Genomic DNA, 22,088 nt, shown 5'->3' with positions numbered 1-22,088 from the left:
CGTAAGCTCAATGTACACTTCTATATTATAGAAAATACGGAAGAATTAATATGTAGGTTTTAAGTGAAACTAACAATTTATTCATAATTGTTTAGCTATTTGGTATTTGCCGAATATTAGGCACTAACTTCGTCGAATAATGATATGCGTTGCCACTCTCAAAAATATAATACGTAAGTCATTATCGCTTGTTAAATATTTTATAACATTAAAATTATAAAATATGTAGTTTAGGTTTACCAACGAATAAAATGTCTAGCTTCTCGAAAACAAAATTTAGATAATTAAATAAAAAAGACAATAAGATACTGCGAAACATTTCGTTTACTTTCAATTTTGTAAAATAAACTATTTGCTAAAAGAATACAAAGACTAAGCAACTCTGTTTTCGTTTGCTTTCAGCTGTTTGCTATGGCAACATTCACAGTTTGAATAGCACTGATTACGAAGTATTTAAAATTTTAGTTCAAAACAAAAGATATCACAATAAATACTATAAACAAATCCTATTTTACGAATTGTGAAATATTTTCAAAGTCAAAAGTGCTAAAATACAAACATTAACAATCATTTGCTTGTGATTTTGCCCATAGGTACAATAACAAAGTGTTTTCATATAAATAATTGTAGACAAAAAGGTGATGAAAAAGCAAGTGACCAGGACATGACTTATTTATACCTACAATCCAATAAAGAATCACATTTTGAACAGTGCAAAGCATTCACATTTATTTCATAAGGTAAGTTTTATTAGAAAAAGTTCTAGTTACTCGCAATAAAAGCTATAAATACCGCAATACAATAATAAGGGACGACGAATATCGCATCTAGCATTCCTTGTACGCATATCTTCACATGCCAATCTAAATTGATTGCTGAGATAGTTTAGAAGCCCAGATCGGCCAATACTGCATCTAATTCGGCTTGTAAATTCGCGGCCTTTGCACGTATTTGTGTAATCTCATCCTGTAAATTGTCTACATTGGCCTGTAAAAGCACATTGCATTTCTTCATCGCTAGCAGACGGCTTTCGTGTTTCTTTAGTCGAGGTTCCAGATTACTCTTCTTATCGGCATTGCTAGCATCCTATGCAAAATAGAGCACATTAAATTTTTCATTTGTCAAATATAAGTGATTTGTTACCTCGGCTTCGGACTCGCTTTCAGTTTCGGCTTCACTCTCTTCTGATTCGGATTCTTCGGACTCTTCCTCTTCCTCAGACTCTTCTGCATCTTCCTCATCTTCTTCTTCCTCCTCCTGAATTTAAAAATAAAGTTATTGGATACAAAATTAAAATTTAATATTGATTTTATATATACTACCTTTTCTTCATCATCATCCTCGTCTTCCTCCTCCTCTTTCATGGAAGCAGCCATCTTTTGAACTTCCTTCTCAAGTTTTTTAAACTTTTTATTCTCCTCTCTAAAGTATTAAAAACCCGTCAATATTTGCTTATAGATGGAGACTGTTTAGATTATTTTACTTACTTGAGTATAGCATGATTCTTCTTCATAGCTTGCTTCAATGCTAATTTTTCCTTTTTAGCTGCTTCACGTTTAACCTTTACCTTTGTTAGTTTACTTCGAAGCACCTTCACTTCCTTTGCGATGCGACGATCGCGCCGTTCCAACTTCTTCTCCTCCGGTTCATCTGGATCACTCTCGCTCACTTCTAATTCTAACTCAGGAGAGCTATCACGGCCACCATGCACGTCGCTTGGACGTCGTGATCCATTCAGAGAACCACCACCCTATTAATTTGAAAATGCTTTATTAAATCTGTATTTTGTCAACGCGTTCCATCCAAAGCGCCATAGCGTCATTACCTTGTTAGTAAAGCCATTAGCAAAGTTATCAAAGTCAAAGCCTGATTCTGCATCATCTGAGTCATCGTATGAATAAAAATATTTAGCTTGTTGTCTTTTAGCGCATATAGGGCATGGTTTGCTTGTTTGTTCATCCTTTTGCATTTTTAGTGGGGTTATGTTAATAGCGAACGGAAATAAAAAGCTTGCAAATTGTTAAAATTCAATTATGCGTAGAAAATCGCAATTATTTACCAAAAACCACAATTAAATTTTTTTTACCGCCATTTTTGTTTATTTCTAAAGCTACTTTTCATGCAACTCACCTGCATAGCCTGCGCTAATTTGCGCTCCAACATCTGTATCGTTCGTTTTTGTTCATCAATCTCACTCTTAGCTTGATCAAGTAACTCGCCTGTATCTAAATATTTTTTCTCTAAATCCTTAGCTGTTCTGCGAGCATCATCCGCTTCTTGCTTCAGTGAGTTCAAGTATGCCTCCTCGCTGGCCGGTGTGGGATCCATGGTCGCCACAATAATACGAGAACCATATTCCAGATTCTTTTCACGTGATTTTTCGCGCTCCAATTCCGCTTCTAGTGTAGCTATTTGCGCAAGTAATTTCTTATTTTCACGATCCTGCGCTTCGCGATTGCGCAGTTCAAGTGCCAACATTTGCTTCGTACTCTGCAGATCATCGCGTATTTTGTCAATGTCGTCGAGCTCATCACCGCTTGGATCATCTATCGAGAGTGCGGCCACAATGCTATTTGTGATAGCGGCTGGATCGCTGGTGCCAGAAGCTCCAACAGCGGCGCCAACAGCAGCGGTAGCAGCCTATAAGAGACCACCTCTAGATATTAGTTACCAAATTTGGAAAGCTGATTGGTATTTACCTCTGCTAACAGATTAATTTTTGATTGAGACTTTTGAATTTGTTCCTCTATAGTCATTTGCTTACGGAACTTTCGCAAGCCCCCAAGGATGGGTTTACTACGATCGTTCGTTTGTGTGGGCTTTAATTTAATACCACCCTGAATTTGTTTAAGCAATTTATTGTGTGAGTTATCTTTTTCAGTTTCGTATATAAACTTATTATCCACTTTCGTCATCGACTTGCATGTAAGAATCGGCTGAGATCTATAAATACAAAAAATATTATATGTAATTACGATTAATAATCGCAGAATGCTAATGACAACTAAAACAAACAAAAACTTTAACTTCGTCTGCACCGCAGCTGGAATACCCTTAACACAAGAAAAAGTTTCGGTAGTATTACTGGATTTTGATCGTTCAGTTTGTCTAGCAGCTATATGCTATACTGCTCCGATATCGCCGTTTCCGACAAATGAGTAGCTGACAAACTTATTTAAAAACTCACCGATCCAAATAGGGTTAGATCGAAAGATTTTTTTTTTTTGCCAAAAACAGCCCTTGACCTGATAAAAACCGGGCTTTCTCCAAAAACGTAGAACCGGTTGTTGTGGGAATTGTAGCAGCGCTGACGAAGAAGCTTCGGCTATTTCAGAACACTGCACCCCGTACTATTACGGGATGTCCTTGGTCGAACATTTACATAGTGATGCCCGTATGCTTCCAACATCCTTCCTTCCGGTTAAGGAACATAACGAACGTCTCTTTAAGCATTTTCTGGTATGGTGTTTTCGCAGAAACCATTCCTGCAGTCACCTGTCCCAAGCAAAGCCGCCTCCTAGGAACCCCAAAACTACGTCCACCATGCAATGAGTCCGCGCATGACTCTAATCACCTCAGCTAACTCTACTCATCTAATAGCAAGTTTTCTAGTCCTACCGTTAAATGACCTCGATGGCAGCTTACTTGAACCTTACCTCAAAGCGGTAACTGTTACAACAACAAGAAGAAATTAGTAGCTTCTTGATCAGAAAATGATTGGTGAAAAATTTTAAAGCGATATCTCAAGAACTGAAGGACTACTTCGCATATACTATACATATGTATACAGGCAGACGAAAAGACGGACATAGTTAAAGCAACTCAGTTCGTCACGTCGGGTGATCATTTATAAACTACACATTTGTATATATTTTATACAGTCTCCGGTGTTTCCTGCTGGTTGTTATAAACTTCGTGGCAAACCCACCCTCTTCAGGGTATAAAAATAAATTTTTCTCCAGAAATTTCCGCTTCGTCTATTAGTCTCGTTATTCGCGCTGGTTAACTTCATTAACATTTTTCAACTCACCTGTCATTGCATTCCACATGGCGCAATTTTCTTCCAGACTCCACCTCCTTCATCATTTCTGACCAGTCTGGACGCCTGCGCGGTCGCGTCCTAGACAGCGCACACAGAAAGTGCAAAAAGAAAAAATAATAATTTATGCAATTTACAATTAAGTCATAAGTTATGCAAATAAGTAATGCCGCCAGCAAATTCATTCGACTTACTTAAGCTTTTCTAAGGCGGCCTTTTGTGTTTCTGTTAGATTTCGCTTCTCGCCAGGAGCGCCCAATGGTGGCGGCGGTGGTGGTGGTGCTTTCGGCACCAGTGATGGCAGCGGTGGTGGTGCGGGAACTGCACATCAAAGTAATATTTGGTCCAACCAGGCAGGCGGTGACGCACACCAATACATAATGGAAAAACACCGTTGGAAGGAGAAAATTAAGAGGATTTTTAATTCACTGAGCAACATAAGTCGAAAGTAAAATGCAATGGTAAGAAAGTGAAATATTTAATGAGGTTACGATTGCGTGGTTGTATTGCAGTAATTTGATTCTGTGGTGGCGTAAGCTAAGGTGCATTTTCCTAACTACGAACATTCATTTCGAAGTACGCTCTCTTTTTGCAACGATATTTCTTCTTCATTTGTGCCAGTGCAACGCTTGTGCGTTAACCCAAGAGATAGCAAGCAGTGTTATTGCGCTAAGGGAAGCAGCGAAGAATAGCCGACGCCCGGCTAGTTGTGGCTGGAGTAGTAATTGTGTTTTGTGGCTTGCAGTCGGTGCAAATTTTGCTCTTGAAACGCCATCACTTGGCATTTGTTAGAAGTTGCGCCAACTGATTCATTAGCTTGTGCTTAAAAGTTAATTGGCGTGGCAGGGGTAAGGCGAAGCTAATCAGCTTTATTTGGCTGACTACTTCTACAGGTATCTGGCGAATGTTTTTTATTAATATAACTGCAAATTATTTAACTCTTGGAAAAATATAAAATACTAAAGTGACTTATTTTTTAATGACATTTATCTATTTAATTATTCCATTAACATATCTCCTCTTCCTCATAATCCATATTTCTTAAATATTACCAGTTTCATTCATACATTTATGTTATTATTAAAGCACATCTAGTGTGGAACTATATATCCATCGATAGCTTATGCCTTTATAAATAACATACTAAAATTTTAAAACCATATCTCTAATAGTTTTTGAGTTACATCATCCTAAAATGTAGCCACTCAGCCCAATCTTTTTTCCCCTCAACAAAATTTTTCGTTTATTTCGCAATGTCAAATTCTTTGCGTGACTTTTCGGGGACAAACTATAAATTTTTCTACATTCTACACTCCATACATTGATCTGATCAAAAATATGGCTTTTGGCAGGACGAAAACGACCAAAGTTTAGGTAAAATTCCCCTTTTGTTCTCGAACGCCGCCATTTTGTCAATTTTTGTTTTTTGTTTACGACCGTAGGTTGTTGTACTTTCATTCGAGGCTGTTGTTTCCTTTTCATTGAGAGTGGTTTCTACTTGGCGCGTCTTAAACTCAGTACATACTCAGTAGTATAAAGCTTTAGACTTTAGACTTCAGCGAACCCTTAAACCGAATATATCAGAGTGGCTCCATTTAAGCTTCCTCTCTTTTAGCCGTAACCACAGGCCAAAGACGGGTTGGCTATCACATCTCAAACAAGGGTTACTAACGTTACGAAGGGTGCGCGGCGAGGACACAAGAGTAGGAATTCGGTATAGTTCTACAACTGTAACTGCTTACCCAGAAGCATAGCTATACCCTATTACATCCCAGCTTTACTCGGCAGAGCACAGTACCCGCCGATAGAAGCAGAAGATGGGGAAAACCTCTACTTCGTTGTAGAGATCAGTTGGAGAAGGACCTGGCTGCACTTTGAATCTCGAATTGACGCCAAATATCGAATTGTGTAAGCGGTGTCTACGCCAGTAAAGAAGAAGGTTAATGTACGGTTAATATCTTCTAGCAGAGAATTTAGTTTTTATTTTTCATTCACGAAAAAGTAGTTGAAGACATAGCGTCGTCGGAGATCGCGCGTAACTCGGAAAAATACTTATTTGTGATTCAAAAATTTTCCTCTTCTACATGCTCTCAAAGTTTTTAAACAATTGATGCTTTAGTTCCTTTTTAATTCTCAAAATTTGCCTTATTTTTAAGGGGTTATGTGGGTATACGGGTTTCAAAAAATCGTACTTTTACCTCTAGAATAGTGTCCTAAATTTTCAAGTTGATCCGTGGAATAGTTACGGAGAACTTGTGCGCTTAAGGCTAGCTAAGTGTGCCGTCTTTAAACGCGTTTTTCTCGAAACTGTGTTTTTGGTGAAGGCAAGATTTCTCGAGAGCTACTCAACCAACCTTCGTAAAATTTTACATTGTTCTTTCAGATATAATTCTTAAAGACTTGGACGAAAGATTTTTTTTCGGCTACAAGTATTTGAAAAAAAAATGCCGCGAAATCTTCACAGAAATTTTAATTTTTTTGTAAAAATGTCTGCCAAAAAATCCAATTTTCAGTTTTTTCTTCTTTCGTCCAAGTTCTATGTTAAGGTTTTAACTCATCTTTTTCCGCGGGATCACCGGAAATGGCGTCGCAATGGCTGAGTTTAAAATATTTTTTCCAAAAGATTCAGAATTTCTTTGTTAATAGTATATGCTTGTAAAAATAAAAAATTCTAATAAAATATTTAATTTTTTATATGAGAAAAAATTCTTGAAAAATGGCTGTTTTTTACCCGAGGAAAACCATGTAACCCCTTAAGCTGTTACACTAGTTTTTGGTTTTGCAAATCTCCTTGCTCAAAAGCACCTTTTTGGAACTTCTTTCATAGACAATTACTTTGGTAACTCACTGACTGGTTATTGATTATTGACTGTTAGTTATCGCACAGTTTCTTTCATTTCTTTTTAGTTACTACTTGCCATAAGCTAGTTCGAAACATGCATATCCTCTCCGCTCTCCGCTTAAGTAATGCCTCTATTTTAAATATTATGCAACACTGAATGTTTCGCACTTACTCTTTTGAGTCTTTTTGCCTAACGAAGTGTTTGGCGCTAATTTTCTTCAAGGTCTTACAGGGCAAGTGTGACTTGTACGCGCTTACTTACACACATACATATTTTAAAAAGCAGTAGTTTCTCTATGGCTTTTGAGAGAAAACAGGTTTGGGTTCCAAAATAATTCAATTATCTTTAATTCGTGTCGGTGCGTTCATTCAAGAATGCGCCTAAAATGCTGCTAATTAGCCTTATGCGAAAAGCCGCCAAACAAAGGCAGATTATTCCGTTTTCAACGCTTTCCGTGATTTTCATAATTATATTGTTATTATTGTATTTCGTGTATTTTTATACGCTGAAAACCGAATTGTCCTTGCGCTGGTGTTGCGCCGCTCCCTGCGTTCCCGCTGCCCGGCTGCGTTACGGCATTAGGCTCAGTTGTGTTTAACTTTACAATAAGAATTTTGTTGTTGCAGCGGCGCCTGCGGCGAAAACAACGGCTGTGTCACCCCCGCTGTTGCAATAAGCATCATTTAGGCGAATGTCGCTTTGATCACACACTTACTTACACTGCAAATGTAAGTGTGTACGTCATAGGCAACTGGCAACCTTGTTATCTGCCGCGAGATGCGCCCGTGTCATTATTATGTGGTAGAGCCTTTGAATTTTTATTTCGAGTTTCGTTAATTTCAGCAAAAGCCAACAAAGCAAGGAACTTTGCTTTGTTTATTTTGTCGGAAGTTTTCGCACAGTGAGGTGCTCGCACTTTTTGTTCAATTCCTCACCAGTTTTTGTGCCTGCTACCAGAAGGCTTGTCTTTGCCTTTTTCTTTGTTCGTTTTTATTTGAGTTCTTTTCGTTTTTCGTTAAAACAATGTTAGAGTGCAAAGGGAAAGCGGGTACCTTAAAGTGCTCATCCTCATCCTCCTTCTTGCGGCACACCTATACACATACGCTTTCTTGTGTTCAACAAATGTTGATTTCAACACACCATAGTGTCAATAGTATGGTAATGGGGAAAATGATGTGAAGTCAGAGGTGATTCTTAAGGAAATCTTGAATATATAAATTCTCTCTCTTTTAAAGTGTGAAGTCCAGAGTCCAGCGCTCAAACGCAAGAAAACAACCGAGACCCACGCCGATGTAATCGACCGTCAAAAAATGGGTTTAGCGTTTGGACTTCTAGCGAATGTACTTTCACAGAAAAATTATAAAATAATAACTTTCGTTCGACGAGAGTGGCATTTCATTCTCAATTGTCTATCGATTGCACGTGTTGGTAAGAGTTATTCTGCGTTTTATTTATGGCTGCCTACAGGAAAGTAGTTCCCAAGACGCGCGGAATTTTTGTTAAGTATCTTTCAGATACTTTGCCTTAGCCTCGCTCACCATAAGACCAACCTCATTCACTTCTTTTTCTAGCCCGAAAAAGGCTACGCTCGCCAGCTCTGTTGTTAAGGCTAGCAATCTCATTATGAAGAAGGACTCTTTCAGATTTAAGCAAAAGAAATTTAATTAATTTTCATAGAACTTTCTGTGTTCATAAATAAGTTCATCACACCTCCAAAGCAAAGAGTGTGTATAGTTTTCACAATATCAGACAGGCTGGCGGTGACGTTCCGCTCTCGCAGCGCTACTGAAAGCAATCAAAGTTAAGTTTTCAAATGCAAATTACAAATAGCGGCAAATTTTACACTTCCAATTTCTTGGTGATACTAGGTAAGTATAACTGTTACCGCACACAAGTACTTAAAGTGAACGGCAGAATAGTAGACTGCTAATAATAGACTTTTAAGTAATGAAATTCAGTTCACTGCCACCGCGCAATAACCGAAAGCATATTTTTTATTCATACAAAATCGCCGCAAACCGTCAGAAATGCAAAGAAGTTCGCCGCGCTGAAACCGAGGGGAAGTGAACAAGTGGTGAAGTGAAGCTGTTGCTGAGGTACTTTAGCTGGTGTGCAAGTATGCTCCTATGTAGTGGTGAGTGGTGGAGTCCTTTGAAGACGATCGTTAGCATAAGTGCATGAAAAGCCGGATGAATGTGGTGCGGGGGCAAGGACAAGCTGGAAAGTTTGGCTTACGCTAGCAAGTAGCACCGTAAAATGTGCAAAAAGGAAATGGCGTAAACAAATAAAATTAACGAAATGTTAAATAACATAAATATTTAAGCGTGCATTAATAAAATTATAACTAAATTGCGATTCATTCTAATTTAAGCGCTTCACGTTGTTGTGGGTTTGAAAGCGACTTAAGTGAAATACTACTAAGCCTTGGAAGCCTTATTTAAATTAACATTGCGAACATATTTTGCGTCATGGTTCACAGGCATTTTCCACTTAGTATGAGTTGAATGCATATTACACGCTGGACGTATTATATAATCGGATTATTAATTGGTGCTTTGTTGTGCTTAAAATCCGCTAATGGTTCACTCATCGCCACAAATGGTTCTTAATTAAAGAGCGACCAAGTAGCTATGTACAGTCATGGATAGAGAAATAGCACACGTTTATTATTAATATATGTACACTAGAGGACCCGCCCAAGTTTTACTGTGGCTGTTACATAGGTAGTACTACTAATACCATCTATATGATTTCTATTAGTTAGATTATAAATATTATTTAAGGAATAATCGCATTTTTTTGGTTTACAAAAAAAAGAATCATAAAGAATTTCGTGCATTAAGAAAGAATTGGTTTTTGGAGTAAAAATACTATTGAATTTGGGCTGTGCATCAGTGAAATCAATCGAGTCCAATCGATTGTCAGCCTAGTGGACTGCATATTAAGAAACGGTTCTCAAGCGTGAAAAGACATAAAAATCGGCTGGCAAGGTTATGGCATCAGTCTTTTGGGATGCCCGTGGTAAATTATTCATCGAATGATAAATGAGCAAGTTTTAATTCATTGCATTGTGTGTTTGATTGCAGTTCTTTTCTAGGATTCCTAATATTTAGCAATTTTAATATTTTTCAGGAAGGATCAGTTTGAAATTGTACGCATATATGTATTCATCGTTCCCGTTTAAATATTGCATTGCTCTGTGCAATGCTTGGAAAAGATTTCTGTATATCTCAAATTTTAATAGACCTTTTTATCAACACTTCAGTTATGCCACTATTTTTTATGCCAGACCTTTTGCAATTGTAAATTGCCTGTCAAGATATCCCCTCCAATAGTTAGCAGGTATGCAAAAAATATTATAGCTACCCATAGATGTATTGAATGACCCAATTTATTACTTAAGAACGAACAACTCTGTCCACAATATGAAAACTTGATCTACAGATGTCGCCTTTTACTTTGGCATCGTTTTGTTTAATGCACGAGGATTTATATATATAAAGATAAAAAACAAATAGATTTTTTTCTTAAACACAGCATAGATTGAGGAATAAGTAAGTTATGTACAAAATATTTAAAATATTGTTTCATTATTCTTCTTTATTGGCGTAGACACCGCTCTCGCAGTTATAGCCGATTTTACAACAGCGCACCAGTCGTTCTTCCTTCTTGCTGGAGGAAGGTTCTTCTCGGACTGATCTTTCCATCAGAATGGAGATCGAGTGTTTTTTTCCATTTGAATTTTGAATGCGGTTTGTATCGGGACTTTGTGTTGACCAGCTCAGCACGTCAACATTTTTTGCAGTTAGCCAATTTTTTACATTTTTAGCTGCGTGTTTTGAATCATTGTTAAGTCAAAAAATCTAAATCATTGTCATCGACTCGAGCGCCAATGGTTCCATAATATTTTTGAGAATGTTGAGTTAAAAAAAGTGATCCATTCTACCTTCAATCCTCACCAATGGTCACAGGCCGCATCAGCAAAACGTTTACCAGACCATCACGCTGCCACCGCCGTGCTTAACGGTTTTTGTAGTGTATCTGGAGGTATATGCCTGACAGCTGGGTATGCTATTTACTCTGACCATGACTGTATGTGTACCCACGTAATAGAATTCTGAGAAAAACAATTTCTCGTGCGTTAAGTAAAACCACAACGCTGAATTTATGGAAAACCCACGGAAATCGTTGAATTTAATTGCAAAATTGTTTCACCTGTCACCGTTTGAAGTGCAAAATGGTTGCCAATATTATGCGGTTCCATCATTTGCATTCCTTCGCTGGAACGTTCGGCTAATTGGCGTAAAAATACTTGTTCTCAATCGGCTTTGCTTTATTGTGCACACATTTTTTCTTTTCAAAACACTTACTGTATTGTATTGATATCAACATCTTTGAGCAACAACATCATTGGCCTTAAAGCGTTTCGAGTATTCGCTTTGATTTAAATGCAAAGGAAGCACGACCATGAAAGCAAAAAAAAGCGGACAAAGCTAACAATATTCAATGTACATATATACATATGTATATTTGTATAAGTATGTATGTAAGTATATGTTCATTTATTTACAATAAAGACTTCATTGTAAACTGTGTGTGCACAGAGGCACATACATATGTATGTATATACTCGAAATTATGTACTTTGATACATTGAAGGCACAGTGTTCCATTTTAGCTGGCAGACGCTTTCGCATTTGAGCACTTCGAAAATTAAATATCGAAAATGCGAAATCTAAAATCTAAAATCGAAAAGGGCGAGTGCGAAATTTTGGAACGATGTCCCAAAAACTGACTGTGGGCAAAAAATAGCACGATTTTTTAATTTAAATTTCGCACGAAAACTCATTGGTCGAAATATTTTTTTCTAGCCTGGTATGACTGTCTATGACATCTGAGCCAAATGTCACATCAAAATAATCTGGGAGAGGTATCGATAGTGAGGACGCAGGGTCTGTTAAAAACCGCGTCAAGAGCAGGAATCCTAAAGATTGACTACTGCTCATGCATCTGGCAACTGAACTCCATCTGGTATCGCAAAGGACCAAAACTGGTCTATGCGTGGCTTATTGGCCTACCAGATTAATCTAACCTAGTATACGCTTATCTTTCTGATGTAAATGAAAAGCTTTCGGCAATTTTTAGATGAGTGAAATTATTCAACAAAGAAGTTCTATTTAATTTTGTGTGCGATTCTAGTGTCAAAATGTTCGAACTGTTGGAAAATGCTTCCGGTGATCATTTCTTACTGCGAGTAAGTGTTTTTGATTGGTACAAATTATTCAAAGAATGTCGAGAACGCGTTGACGACAAACCACGTCCAGGACGGCACTCAAAATCAACTCAAGATCAACACGTCAATCAAATAAAGAAATTGGTGTTTGAGAATCGACGATTAAGCTCTCTAACTGGCATCGTTGGAATATCGGGAGAGTCAGTGAAAACCATTTTGAAAGATCAATTGGGACTAAGTAAAGTGAAAGCACGATTGGTTCTAAAATCACAAATTTTCTGTGAAACAATGCTTTCTGACTACCAGGATGTCATGAAACATATTATTCTTGGCTATAAGTTTTGGATCAATGCTTACGACTCGGAAACAGACAATCAATCGGCCGAATATCATGGCAAAGGTTCGCCGAAGCCGAAAATATCACGTCAAAGCAGGTCAAAAATCAAGTTTTTTTTACAGTTTTCATCGGTTATCAGGTTATGATTATGTTAAATATTCAAAATCTCTGATTCCGTTCTTCTAAATCACTGTAGCACATTGACTTCTATGTATACATATGTATATAGAATGAGTGGAAAAGACGGAATTTACGCTCCATACAGTTGGCATGTTTTCGTGCATTTCTTCACACATACGCACATGCATACACACATGCGAATACGACATACACACACAGTAACATAAAACACTTGTGTGCTATTTTATTTGAATTTTGTACAAAAGGAGTCGTTCGGACATTTGTCGCCCAGTGTTTTTGCATTTATTTGGCTCCAAGGCGTCACCTCTACTTACAAATCACTTTGAAAATGCTATTAAATTTCCATTGATTTGCACTTGTGAGCGCTTGCAAATTCCAAACATTTGCATGATCAATCATGTTATTTTCTTTTGTACGGTTCACCACAAATAATTTAATAAATAAAGACACACAGTTATGCAAATGGGGACCTACAACCACACTGATGCGCATAGTTGATTGCCCCCGACAAATTCATGGATTGTCCCCTTTTTTGGGGCAGAAGAATTTGAATTAATCGTCACTTTGCATTTTATTCCCGTGCTTTGCCCTTATTTTGTGCCCTTATCGGTTGCTTTCTTCGTCGCTAATATTGTGTATGCTCACGCTCGCGGGTGAGTTTCGCTTTGAGCGTGCATGCGTGTATGTGTGTGTGTGTCTTCACAATTGCATTTTTATCCCAACGGATGAAACTATCATTTTTATTTCATTTTATTTGTAATATTTTTAAAAATATCTCCGGGCGTCTTTTGTATATAAATGAGGCACTTAAACAAATCCGTCCAGCAGCAAATCCTTAAACTCCACACCCCTACTTTTGTTGGCAAAGATTTTCAACTTGCTCTCTCTCACTAAGCCCACTTGAGTTACGCCAGCTTTTAGAGAACTTTTCATCTGAGCAGCAAGCTGCATGTTTAGTTGTTGTTGTTGCTGTACTGTTTGTTGTGTCTTGGCAAGTTTTGCACTGTGCGCATTTTTCGTTTTCTTTCATTTTAAAATAATGTTTTTGTTCCTTTTGCCATTCTTCTTTCATACATAGTATTACCATTATTACCAGTGCTTTGTGCGTTCTCAGTCTTGGTTGGCTGCTGGTAGGACGCCATTTAAAACGGCTCATAACAATAAACATTATTACATTACATTCCATTACCGTTGTTGTCAGCATCCTCGTCGCAATCGCGTCGAATGCTTGAGTTGTGTGGCCTGTGTGTTGACATTCGTGGCCTCCATTAGCCGTAGAATGCGAACAGGGGTTTCGGCCAACCTCAACACTGCTTCGCCAAGTCATTTAATAAATGTCTTGGTTTTTATTTTTTCAAGCTTTTATTTTGGAATTTTCGCCAGTCATGTGTCGTCAGTGGCCTGCGGACAAAAGAGCGACTAAATTACGCGCGTGTCTCCCTTCTAAGCTTTGCAAATTTAGACTGCTGATGAGTTCTCACTTGCCTTTGTATTTTGTGTAGAAAAATTTTAAATTTTTTTTAAGATAGTTTTTGACCCTGTCAGAGAAACTTTATTTCATTACTCGTAGTGGTTGAATTTTTATTTCAGTATTTTAGTTTGCTCTGGATAAGCCTAAACAAGCCAAAGCAAGGTCTTTGAGACAATATACGATTTGTGTTTTTAATATTGGAAAATTAAGTATTTATAGTATAATCTACAAGATTAGAAACTCTGATTTTGAAACAACCTCGTTGTTTTCAGTTGCGCCCAAGCTATAATATAAATGATTGCTCAACCACATTCGGACCCATTGAGACTTAAATGTACGTTCCGACAGAATTTGTAGACTAGGTATTGTTTTCGAGAATCAAATAACGGTTCGAAATAATGAAAAAAGTGCACCTAAACATTCAGTACTCTTCTGAAAGTGGCAAAAAAATTTCTGTACAAGATCTTGGTTCCAATCGGTCAGTTTGCATGACAGCTACTTATATGCTTTAGATGTCCGATCTAAACAACTGTTTCGAAAATTGTAAAATTTCTTTGAGTAATAATCTGTGCCAAGTTTCGTGAAGTTATCCCGTCAAATAAAAAAGTTTCCATATAAGGACTTGATTCCGATCTTTCAGTTTGTACGGCAGTTATATTATACAGTGGTCCGATATCGGCAGTTCCGATAAATGAGCAGCTATTTGGGGAGAAAAAATTATGTGCAAAATTTCGGATTGGTATCTCAAAATAAAAAGAGACTAGTGTAGCTAGAGTAGCTAAATCGACTCAGCTCGTTACACCGATCGCTCATATATAACGGGTGATTTTTTTGAGGTTAGGATTTTCATGCATTAGTATTTGACAGATCACGTGGGATTTCAGACATGGTGTCAAAGAGAAAGATGCTCAGTATGCTTTGACATTTCATCATGAATAGACTTACTAACGAGCAACGCTTGCAAATCATTGAATTTTATTACCAAAATCAGTGTTCGGTTCGAAATGTGTTTCGCGACAAATTTTGTTCAGCGATGAGGCTCATTTCTGGTTGAATGGCTACGTAAATAAGCAAAATTGCCGCATTTGGGGTGAAGAGCAACCAGAAGCCGTTCAAGAACTGCCCATGCATCCCGAAAAATGCACTGTTTGGTGTGGTTTGTACGCTGGTGGAATCATTGGACCGTATTTTTTCAAAGATGCTGTTGGACGCAACGTTACGGTGAATGGCGATCGCTATCGTTCGATGCTAACAAACTTTTTGTTGCCAAAAATGGAAGAACTGAACTTGGTTGACATGTGGTTTCAACAAGATGGCGCTACATGCCACACAGCTCGCGATTCTATGGCCATTTTGAGGGAAAACTTCGGACAACAATTCATCTCAAGAAATGGACCCGTAAGTTGGCCACCAAGATCATGCGATTTAACGCCTTTAGACTATTTTTTGTGGGGCTACGTCAAGTCTAAAGTCTACAGAAATAAGCCAGCAACTATTCCAGCTTTGGAAGACAACATTTCCGAAGAAATTCGGGCTATTCCGGCCGAAATGCTCGAAAAAGTTGCCCAAAATTGGACTTTCCGAATGGACCACCTAAGACGCAGCCGCGGTCAACATTTAAATGAAATTATCTTCAAAAAGTAAATGTCATGAACCAATCTAACGTTTCAAATAAAGAACCGATGAGATTTTGCAAATTTTATGCGTTTTTTTTTTAAAAAAAGTTATCAAGCTCTTAAAAAATCACCCTTTATATATCTTAAAGGGTATCCGACGTTCACTTCGGGTTTTTACAAACTTCATGGTAAACCAGAAGCGTAACCTAACAGGTTACCGGCCTGACACATAGATAGAGCTGCTGGAATTAAATCCATATTTAGTTAGCCCTAATCTTCAAAAGGCGTGTGTATAAATTTGACAGCTGTTGGATCATTAGTTTGAGAATTATATCATTTTAAGTGAAGCTACTTTTGTAACTCACTTAAAGTTGCAGTTGATCGAGATATCAAGAGCTCAACAGCCAGTTCGTTCCCGGCTAACCCCCACCCACCCAGATGAGGTGCATTTGGTTACGTTCCGCTAGACTATTCAGCCGTTCTCTACACTCCTGCACCAGTAGCGATTTCATAGGAGGAGATTGTTTGACTGTCCCTAAGTTTTGTTATGCATTTGTTGCGATAGTTGCGTTGGGGGTTTATCTCTAGGCACCGACTTATGGCAAAGACTTCTGAAAAATGCTCGATCCGACGTTTTCGAGCCGTCAGTAAACCACTCAATTGTACTATCCCTAAGCAATAGCTCGAGAACGGAATCGTTCCATTCAGTCTTACTGCGGAGGGTAACCTTGAACTTTTTGGTGATGTTAACCCTTTTGATAATGCTGTCCCTTGGGACAACGGATGAAAAGTGGTTCCAGCCAAAGAGTGGAAACACGTAACAGCCGGTTGGCATGGTTATGGCGTCTGTATTTTGGGATGCGTATGTAATAATTTTTATTGACTACCTTGAAAAAGGAAGAAACATCAACAGCGTCCATTTGAAAGATGAAATCGCCGAAAATTCCAAACTTTAAGAAAAAGAAAATGCTGTTTCACCAAAGCAGTGGACTGTGTCATAAGTCAGTGAAAACGATAAGAAAATTCATGAGTTGGGCTTTGAATTGCTTCCGCATCCAACGTATTCTTCAGCCATGGATATCAGTGACTATTTCATGTTCTCAGATCCCAAAAGAATGCTCGCTGGGAAGAAATTTTCTTCGAATGAAAAGGTGATCGCCGAAACTGAGGCCTATTTTGAAGCAAAGGATAAATCTTACTTAAAAAATGGTACTGAGAAGTCGAAGGATCGCTGTAATCAGAGTATCATCCTTTTAGGGAATTATGTTGAATAAAAAAACGGATTTTGTCAAAAAATTCACTTTCCTATGGTAGTCCGGCAACTTTTCAATTGACCTGTTAGAGCGATAAGCAAGCCTTTAATGGCGTCTCGACGCAGAATTATGCCATTAACCCTTGGTTGAATTGTTGGCGGATCCCAACATATGCGAAAGCGACCGCCGAATGAGTTGCACAGATTACGTTAAATAACTGTTCGCACTTTGCTGATAAGGCAAGGACAGAAAAGAAGTGCAGTTAAGCTTAATTATGTGAACCTTTTTAATGGAAATTACATAAATAAGAGAAGCATACATATGCATGTGGGTAGCGATGGCCTTGAAACGCTTCGCTTAGTATCTGCTGCAGGTCATCTGCTGGTCAAACGATAAGAGTTAATTATTACAAAGCCATGCGCATACATACATTTGTGTGCTTGTACATATGTATATTTTTCATTCATGTTTATTTTCAGAAATTTTCAATTCGTTTATCTGAATTTTCGCTGAAAACAACGCAAAATCAACTGAGCTTATTAGACACAGAATTTATTTTTAAATTGGAAACACATGCATTTGTACACACATATATGTGCTGCTCATAGGTATGTGTGTGTACAGTAACAAAAAGCATTGGAGCGAACTTTACAGTCTCGTATGCGAATGCCATATAAACAAAATGATAATATTTACGAAAAATATTCGGACGCTTTGCATTTTTGCCAAAATTCCTGTGCGGTAGGTAGCGAAGTATGTGTGCGTTTGTATGCGTGTGAATGCTGCAGAAAAATATAATAAAACCTCCGCTTCTGCCGCCGCCGTCGCAACACCCAAAGCGAGGATAAATTCAGTTTTTGTTTATACATTTTTGTCGCAAAATTACACAAAAGCAAAATGCATGTGTATTAGTGGCAGATACTTTCTACGCCAAATTTCCCTCAACTGCTGCTAAATAAATGTGGCTGTGTGCATGTGTATGTAACATATATACATGTGCTTGTTTGTCTCACACCCACCTTTGGTGCGCAGCTGGTTGACTTGTCAGATATATGTATGTATCAATTTATGCGAAAAAAAATATAATAATATAATATAAAATATTCAAGTGAGGGTGACGGCCGCTGTACTTCTCGCCCACGTAAAATTCAATGACAAAGTTCAAAAAAAAAAAAATAAAATAAAGAAATTCCTAGATGTCCTACACACCCAACGACCCTTCTCAAAATTACGCTCACATGTTTTTCGTTGAAGGAATTGTCTCTTTAATACATTTTATTACTCATAAAGGTTATTTTTGTAGGCAGATTGACCTTGAGATGTCTTAAATGAAGGCTTTAATATTCAAATCTATGCGTTTTGAAAGCTGATGTAATTTTTTCTGCTTGATTAGACTAGCATTTGATCAAATTTGACCCGGACTGGTCCGAATGTATCTTGTGTCGTCTTGTCAAGAGCTACACTTGAATTTAGTAGATTACCATTGGATCAAATTTGACCCGGACTGGTCCGAATATCTGCATCTACGAATTTTTTTTGATTTCTTCATACAAAAATTGTTTATGTTTATAAAAGTTTTATCTCCAACTGTTAATTAGTGTGTGTTTGGCAGCTATTTTTTACGATGCGAAAAGTTAAACAATCAGTTTGCTTACAATTTTGTGTGTTCCAATAAAATCACGGCTACAGAATTGTTGAAAATGTTGCAGAGGTATCACAAGAAAAGGGTGATCTATTTCGATGATCGAACTCCATAACGAGGAATTATCTGCTCACCGAAGCGTTCTCTCAATAAATCCATTGATTGATACGATTTGTGGAAAGTGGCTCCCTTGTTGAAACCAAATGTTGTCAAGATCACGAGTTTAAATTTCAGGTATTAAATAGTCGGTTATCATGATGCGATAACGGTCGCTGATGACTTTTATGAGCGCTTGGAGCTCGCTTATGAGAGCTGCCCCCGCCACGATGTCAAAATCGTGCTTGGCGACTTCAACGCCAGGGTGGGCAAAGAAGGTATCTTTGGCACTACGGTCGGTAAATTCAGCCTCCACGAGGAAACATCCCAAAATGGGTTGAGGCTGATCGACTTCGCCGGGGCCCGAAATATGGTTATCTGTAGTACTAGATTCCAGCATAAGAAGATTGATCAAGCCAGCCAGGTGTCTCCGGATCGAAAAACCACCAACCAGATCGATCATGTTGTGATAGACGGAAGACACGTCTCCAGTGTTTTAGATGTGCGTGCGCTCCGAGGTCCTAACATCGACTCGGACCACTATCTTGTTGCAGCTAAGATTCGCACCCGCCTCTGTGCAGCAAAAAACGTACGCCAACAAACACAAGGAAGGTTCGACGTCGAGAAGCTGCAATCACAACAGACAGCCGAGCGATTTTCTACTCGGCTTGCACTCCTACTCTCTGAGAGCACTCGTCAACAACTCGGTATAAGGGAACTCCTTACGTACAGCTGCAACCGAAACCATTGGTTTTCGGAAGGTGCAAAAGAACAACTGGTACGACGAGGAGTGCCGTGTCGCAGCGGAGAGAAAACAGGCTGCCTACCTCGCAACGTTACGATCGACCACAACACGTGCGGGATGGGATAGATACCGAGAGTTGAAGAGGGAAGCGAGACACAGAAAAAGAAAGAGGCCGAAATGCGTGAGTACGAAGAGCTTGATAAGCTGGCCGACAGGGGTAATGCTCGAAAATTCTACCAAAAGATGCGGCGGCTTACAGAAGGTTTCAAGATCGGAGCATACTCATGTAGAACCCCCCAAGGTGATCTAGTCACCGATGCCCAGAGCATACTTAAATTATGAAGGGAACACTTCTCCAGCCTGCTGAATGGCAGTGAACACACAACGCCAGGAGAAGACGAACCCGATTCCCCAATCGATGACGATGGAAAAGACGTTCCATTGCCCGACCAAGAAGAAGTTCGAATAGCAATTACCCGCCTGAAGAACAACAAAGCGGCGGGGGCGGATGGATTGCCAGCCGAGCTATTCAAACACGGCGGCGAAGAACTGATAAGGAGCATGCATCAGCTTCTTTGTAAAATATGGTCGGACGAAAGCATGCCCAACGATTGGAATTTAAGTGTGCTATGCCCAATCCATAAAAAAGGAGACCCCACAATCTGCGCCAACTACCGTGGGATTAGCCTCCTTAATATCGCGTATAAGGTTCTATCGAGCGTATTGTGTGAAAGATTAAAGCCCACCGTCAACAAACTGATTGGACCTATCAGTGTGGCTTCAGACCTGGTAAATCAACAACCGACCAGATATTCACCATGCGCCAAATCTTGGAAAAGACCCGTGAAAGGAGAATCGACACACATCACCTCTTCGTCGATTTTAAAGCTGCTTTCGACAGTACGAAAAGGAGCTGCCTTTATGCCGCAATGTCTGAATTTGGTATCCCCGCAAAACTAATACGGCTGTGTAAACTGACATTGAGCGGGACCAAAAGCTCCGTCAGGATCGGGAAGGACCTCTCCGAGCCGTTCGATACCAAACGAGGTTTCAGACAAGGCGACTCCCTATCGTGCGACTTTTTCAATCTGCTGCTGGAGAAAATAATTCGAGCTGCAGAACTGAATCGAGCAGGTACAATCTTTTATAAGAGTGTACAGCTGCTGGCGTATGCCGATGATATTGATATCATCGGTCTCAACACCCGCGCCGTTAGTTCTGCTTTCTCCAGACTGAACAAGGAAGCAACGCAAATGGGTCTGGCAGTGAACGAGGGCAAGACGAAATATCTCCTGTCATCAAACAAACAGTCGTCGCACTCGCGACTTGGCACTCACGTCACTGTTGACAGTCATAACTTTGAAGTTGTAGATAATTTCGTCTATCTTGGAACCAGCGTAAACACCACCAACAATGTCAGCTTTGAAATCCAACGCAGGATAACTCTTGCCAACAGGTGCTACTTCGGACTAAGTAGGCAATTGAGAAGCAAAGTCCTCTCTCGACGAACAAAAACCAAACTCTATAAGTCACTCATAATACCCGTCCTGTTATATGGTGCAGAGGCTTGGACGATGACAACATCTGATGAGTCGACGTTGCGAGTTTTCGAGAGAAAAGTTCTGCGAAAGATTTATGGTCCTTTGCGCGTTGGCCACGGCGAATATCGCATTCGATGGAACGATGAGCTGTACGAGATATACGGCGACATTGACATAGTTCAGCGAATTAAAAGACAGCGGCTACGCTGGCTAGGTCATGTTGTCCGAATGGACGAAAACACTCCAGCTCTGAAAGTATTCGACGCTGTACCCGCCGGGGGAAGCAGAGGAAGAGGAAGACCTCCACTCCTTTGGTAGGACCAAGTGGAGAAGGGCCTGGCTTCGCTTGGAATATCCAATTGGCGCCACGTAGCGAAGAGAAGAAACGACTGGCGCGCTGTTGTTGACTCGGCTATAATCGCGTAAGCGGTGTCTACGCCAGTAAAGAAGAAGATGGATCGATGATTCCATCGGCCAACAAACCAAATTATACCGTTGTTTTTTCTGGACGAAATGTCAGCTCCTGAATCTGTTCAAAGTGCTCTCCGTCCCGAATGCGGCAATTTTGTTTGTTTACATAGCCATTGAGCCAGAAATGGGCATCATCGCTAAACAAAATTCGGTTCGAAAACGTCGTGATTTTCTTGGAACTTTTCAAGAGCCCATAGAGCGAAGCGATGTCGCTTGGGAAGGTCGACCGGCTTCAGATGTTGCTGTAATTTATACGCTTTAAATTTCGACGTAAAATACGCCAAGTCGTTCCATACGTCAGTCCGAGTTGCTGCGAACGACGCCGAAACGACTCTCCACGCGGTCTTCGTGTACACTCGCAGCTACGTCTGTTATATTTTCTTCACTGCGTGCTGGACATGGTCTATTTGGTCGAATATTATTCAATAATGAATGCTAGGTCTCAAGATAGGTGATGGTGTTGCGGATAGTACGCTCAGTAGGCCGATTATCTTGCTCATAATTTCAGCGAAGAACAGAACGTGAATTTTCGTAATAAAGTTACGTGATCTGTCATAAAAAAGGTTATTGAAAAAAGTACCTTGCTTGAATCACCCTATATTTGAGTTTCACGAAGCATTCAGTGAAGGTCGTGAAGTCAATGAAAACTTGCCTCAGCGA

At 39.2% G+C, this 22,088-nt stretch overlaps 2 protein-coding genes across 10 annotated transcripts in view; one reads left to right on the top strand and one right to left on the bottom strand.

Annotated features, from left to right (window-relative positions):
- The first annotated feature begins 75 nt into the window (after positions 1–75).
- LOC105231666 (trichoplein keratin filament-binding protein) overlaps positions 76–22,088 on the top strand; it is a 122,559-nt gene continuing 100,546 nt past the window's right edge. Inside the window, exon 1 of one of the 2 annotated variants that reach the window (XM_019992215.3) lies at positions 76–740. The gene's annotated coding sequence lies outside the window, so the exon portion shown is untranslated. Of the gene's footprint in view, positions 741–4,366; positions 4,501–22,088 lie in introns of those variants that run through there. The other variant, XM_049448585.1, reaches the window with a different exon arrangement.
- Positions 703–22,088, bottom strand: part of LOC105231695 (glutamic acid-rich protein) — a 38,493-nt gene continuing 17,107 nt past the window's right edge. For 6 of the 8 annotated variants that reach the window (XM_049448577.1, XM_049448579.1, XM_049448576.1 and 3 more), the window contains exons 2-10: positions 4,234–4,360; positions 4,031–4,120; positions 2,700–2,943; positions 2,131–2,640; positions 1,826–1,960; positions 1,488–1,750; positions 1,323–1,422; positions 1,144–1,257; positions 703–1,086 (exon numbers count right to left, since the gene is read on the bottom strand). In XM_049448577.1, the coding sequence (XP_049304534.1) occupies positions 886–1,086; positions 1,144–1,257; positions 1,323–1,422; positions 1,488–1,750; positions 1,826–1,960; positions 2,131–2,640; positions 2,700–2,943; positions 4,031–4,120; positions 4,234–4,360 (1,784 nt within the window). In that variant the 3' untranslated portion in view covers positions 703–885. The remainder of the gene's footprint in view (positions 1,087–1,143; positions 1,258–1,322; positions 1,423–1,487; positions 1,751–1,825; positions 1,961–2,130; positions 2,641–2,699; positions 2,944–4,030; positions 4,121–4,233; positions 4,361–22,088) is intronic. The other 2 variants (XM_049448578.1, XM_049448574.1) reach the window with 1 other exon arrangement.

Source organism: Bactrocera dorsalis, chromosome 2 (genome assembly GCF_023373825.1).
Source record: "Bactrocera dorsalis isolate Fly_Bdor chromosome 2, ASM2337382v1, whole genome shotgun sequence".
NCBI classification, from domain to species: Eukaryota; Metazoa; Arthropoda; class Insecta; order Diptera; family Tephritidae; genus Bactrocera; species Bactrocera dorsalis.
Note: the sequence above shows the minus strand (reverse complement) of the source record. Positions and strands in the feature narration are given on the sequence as shown.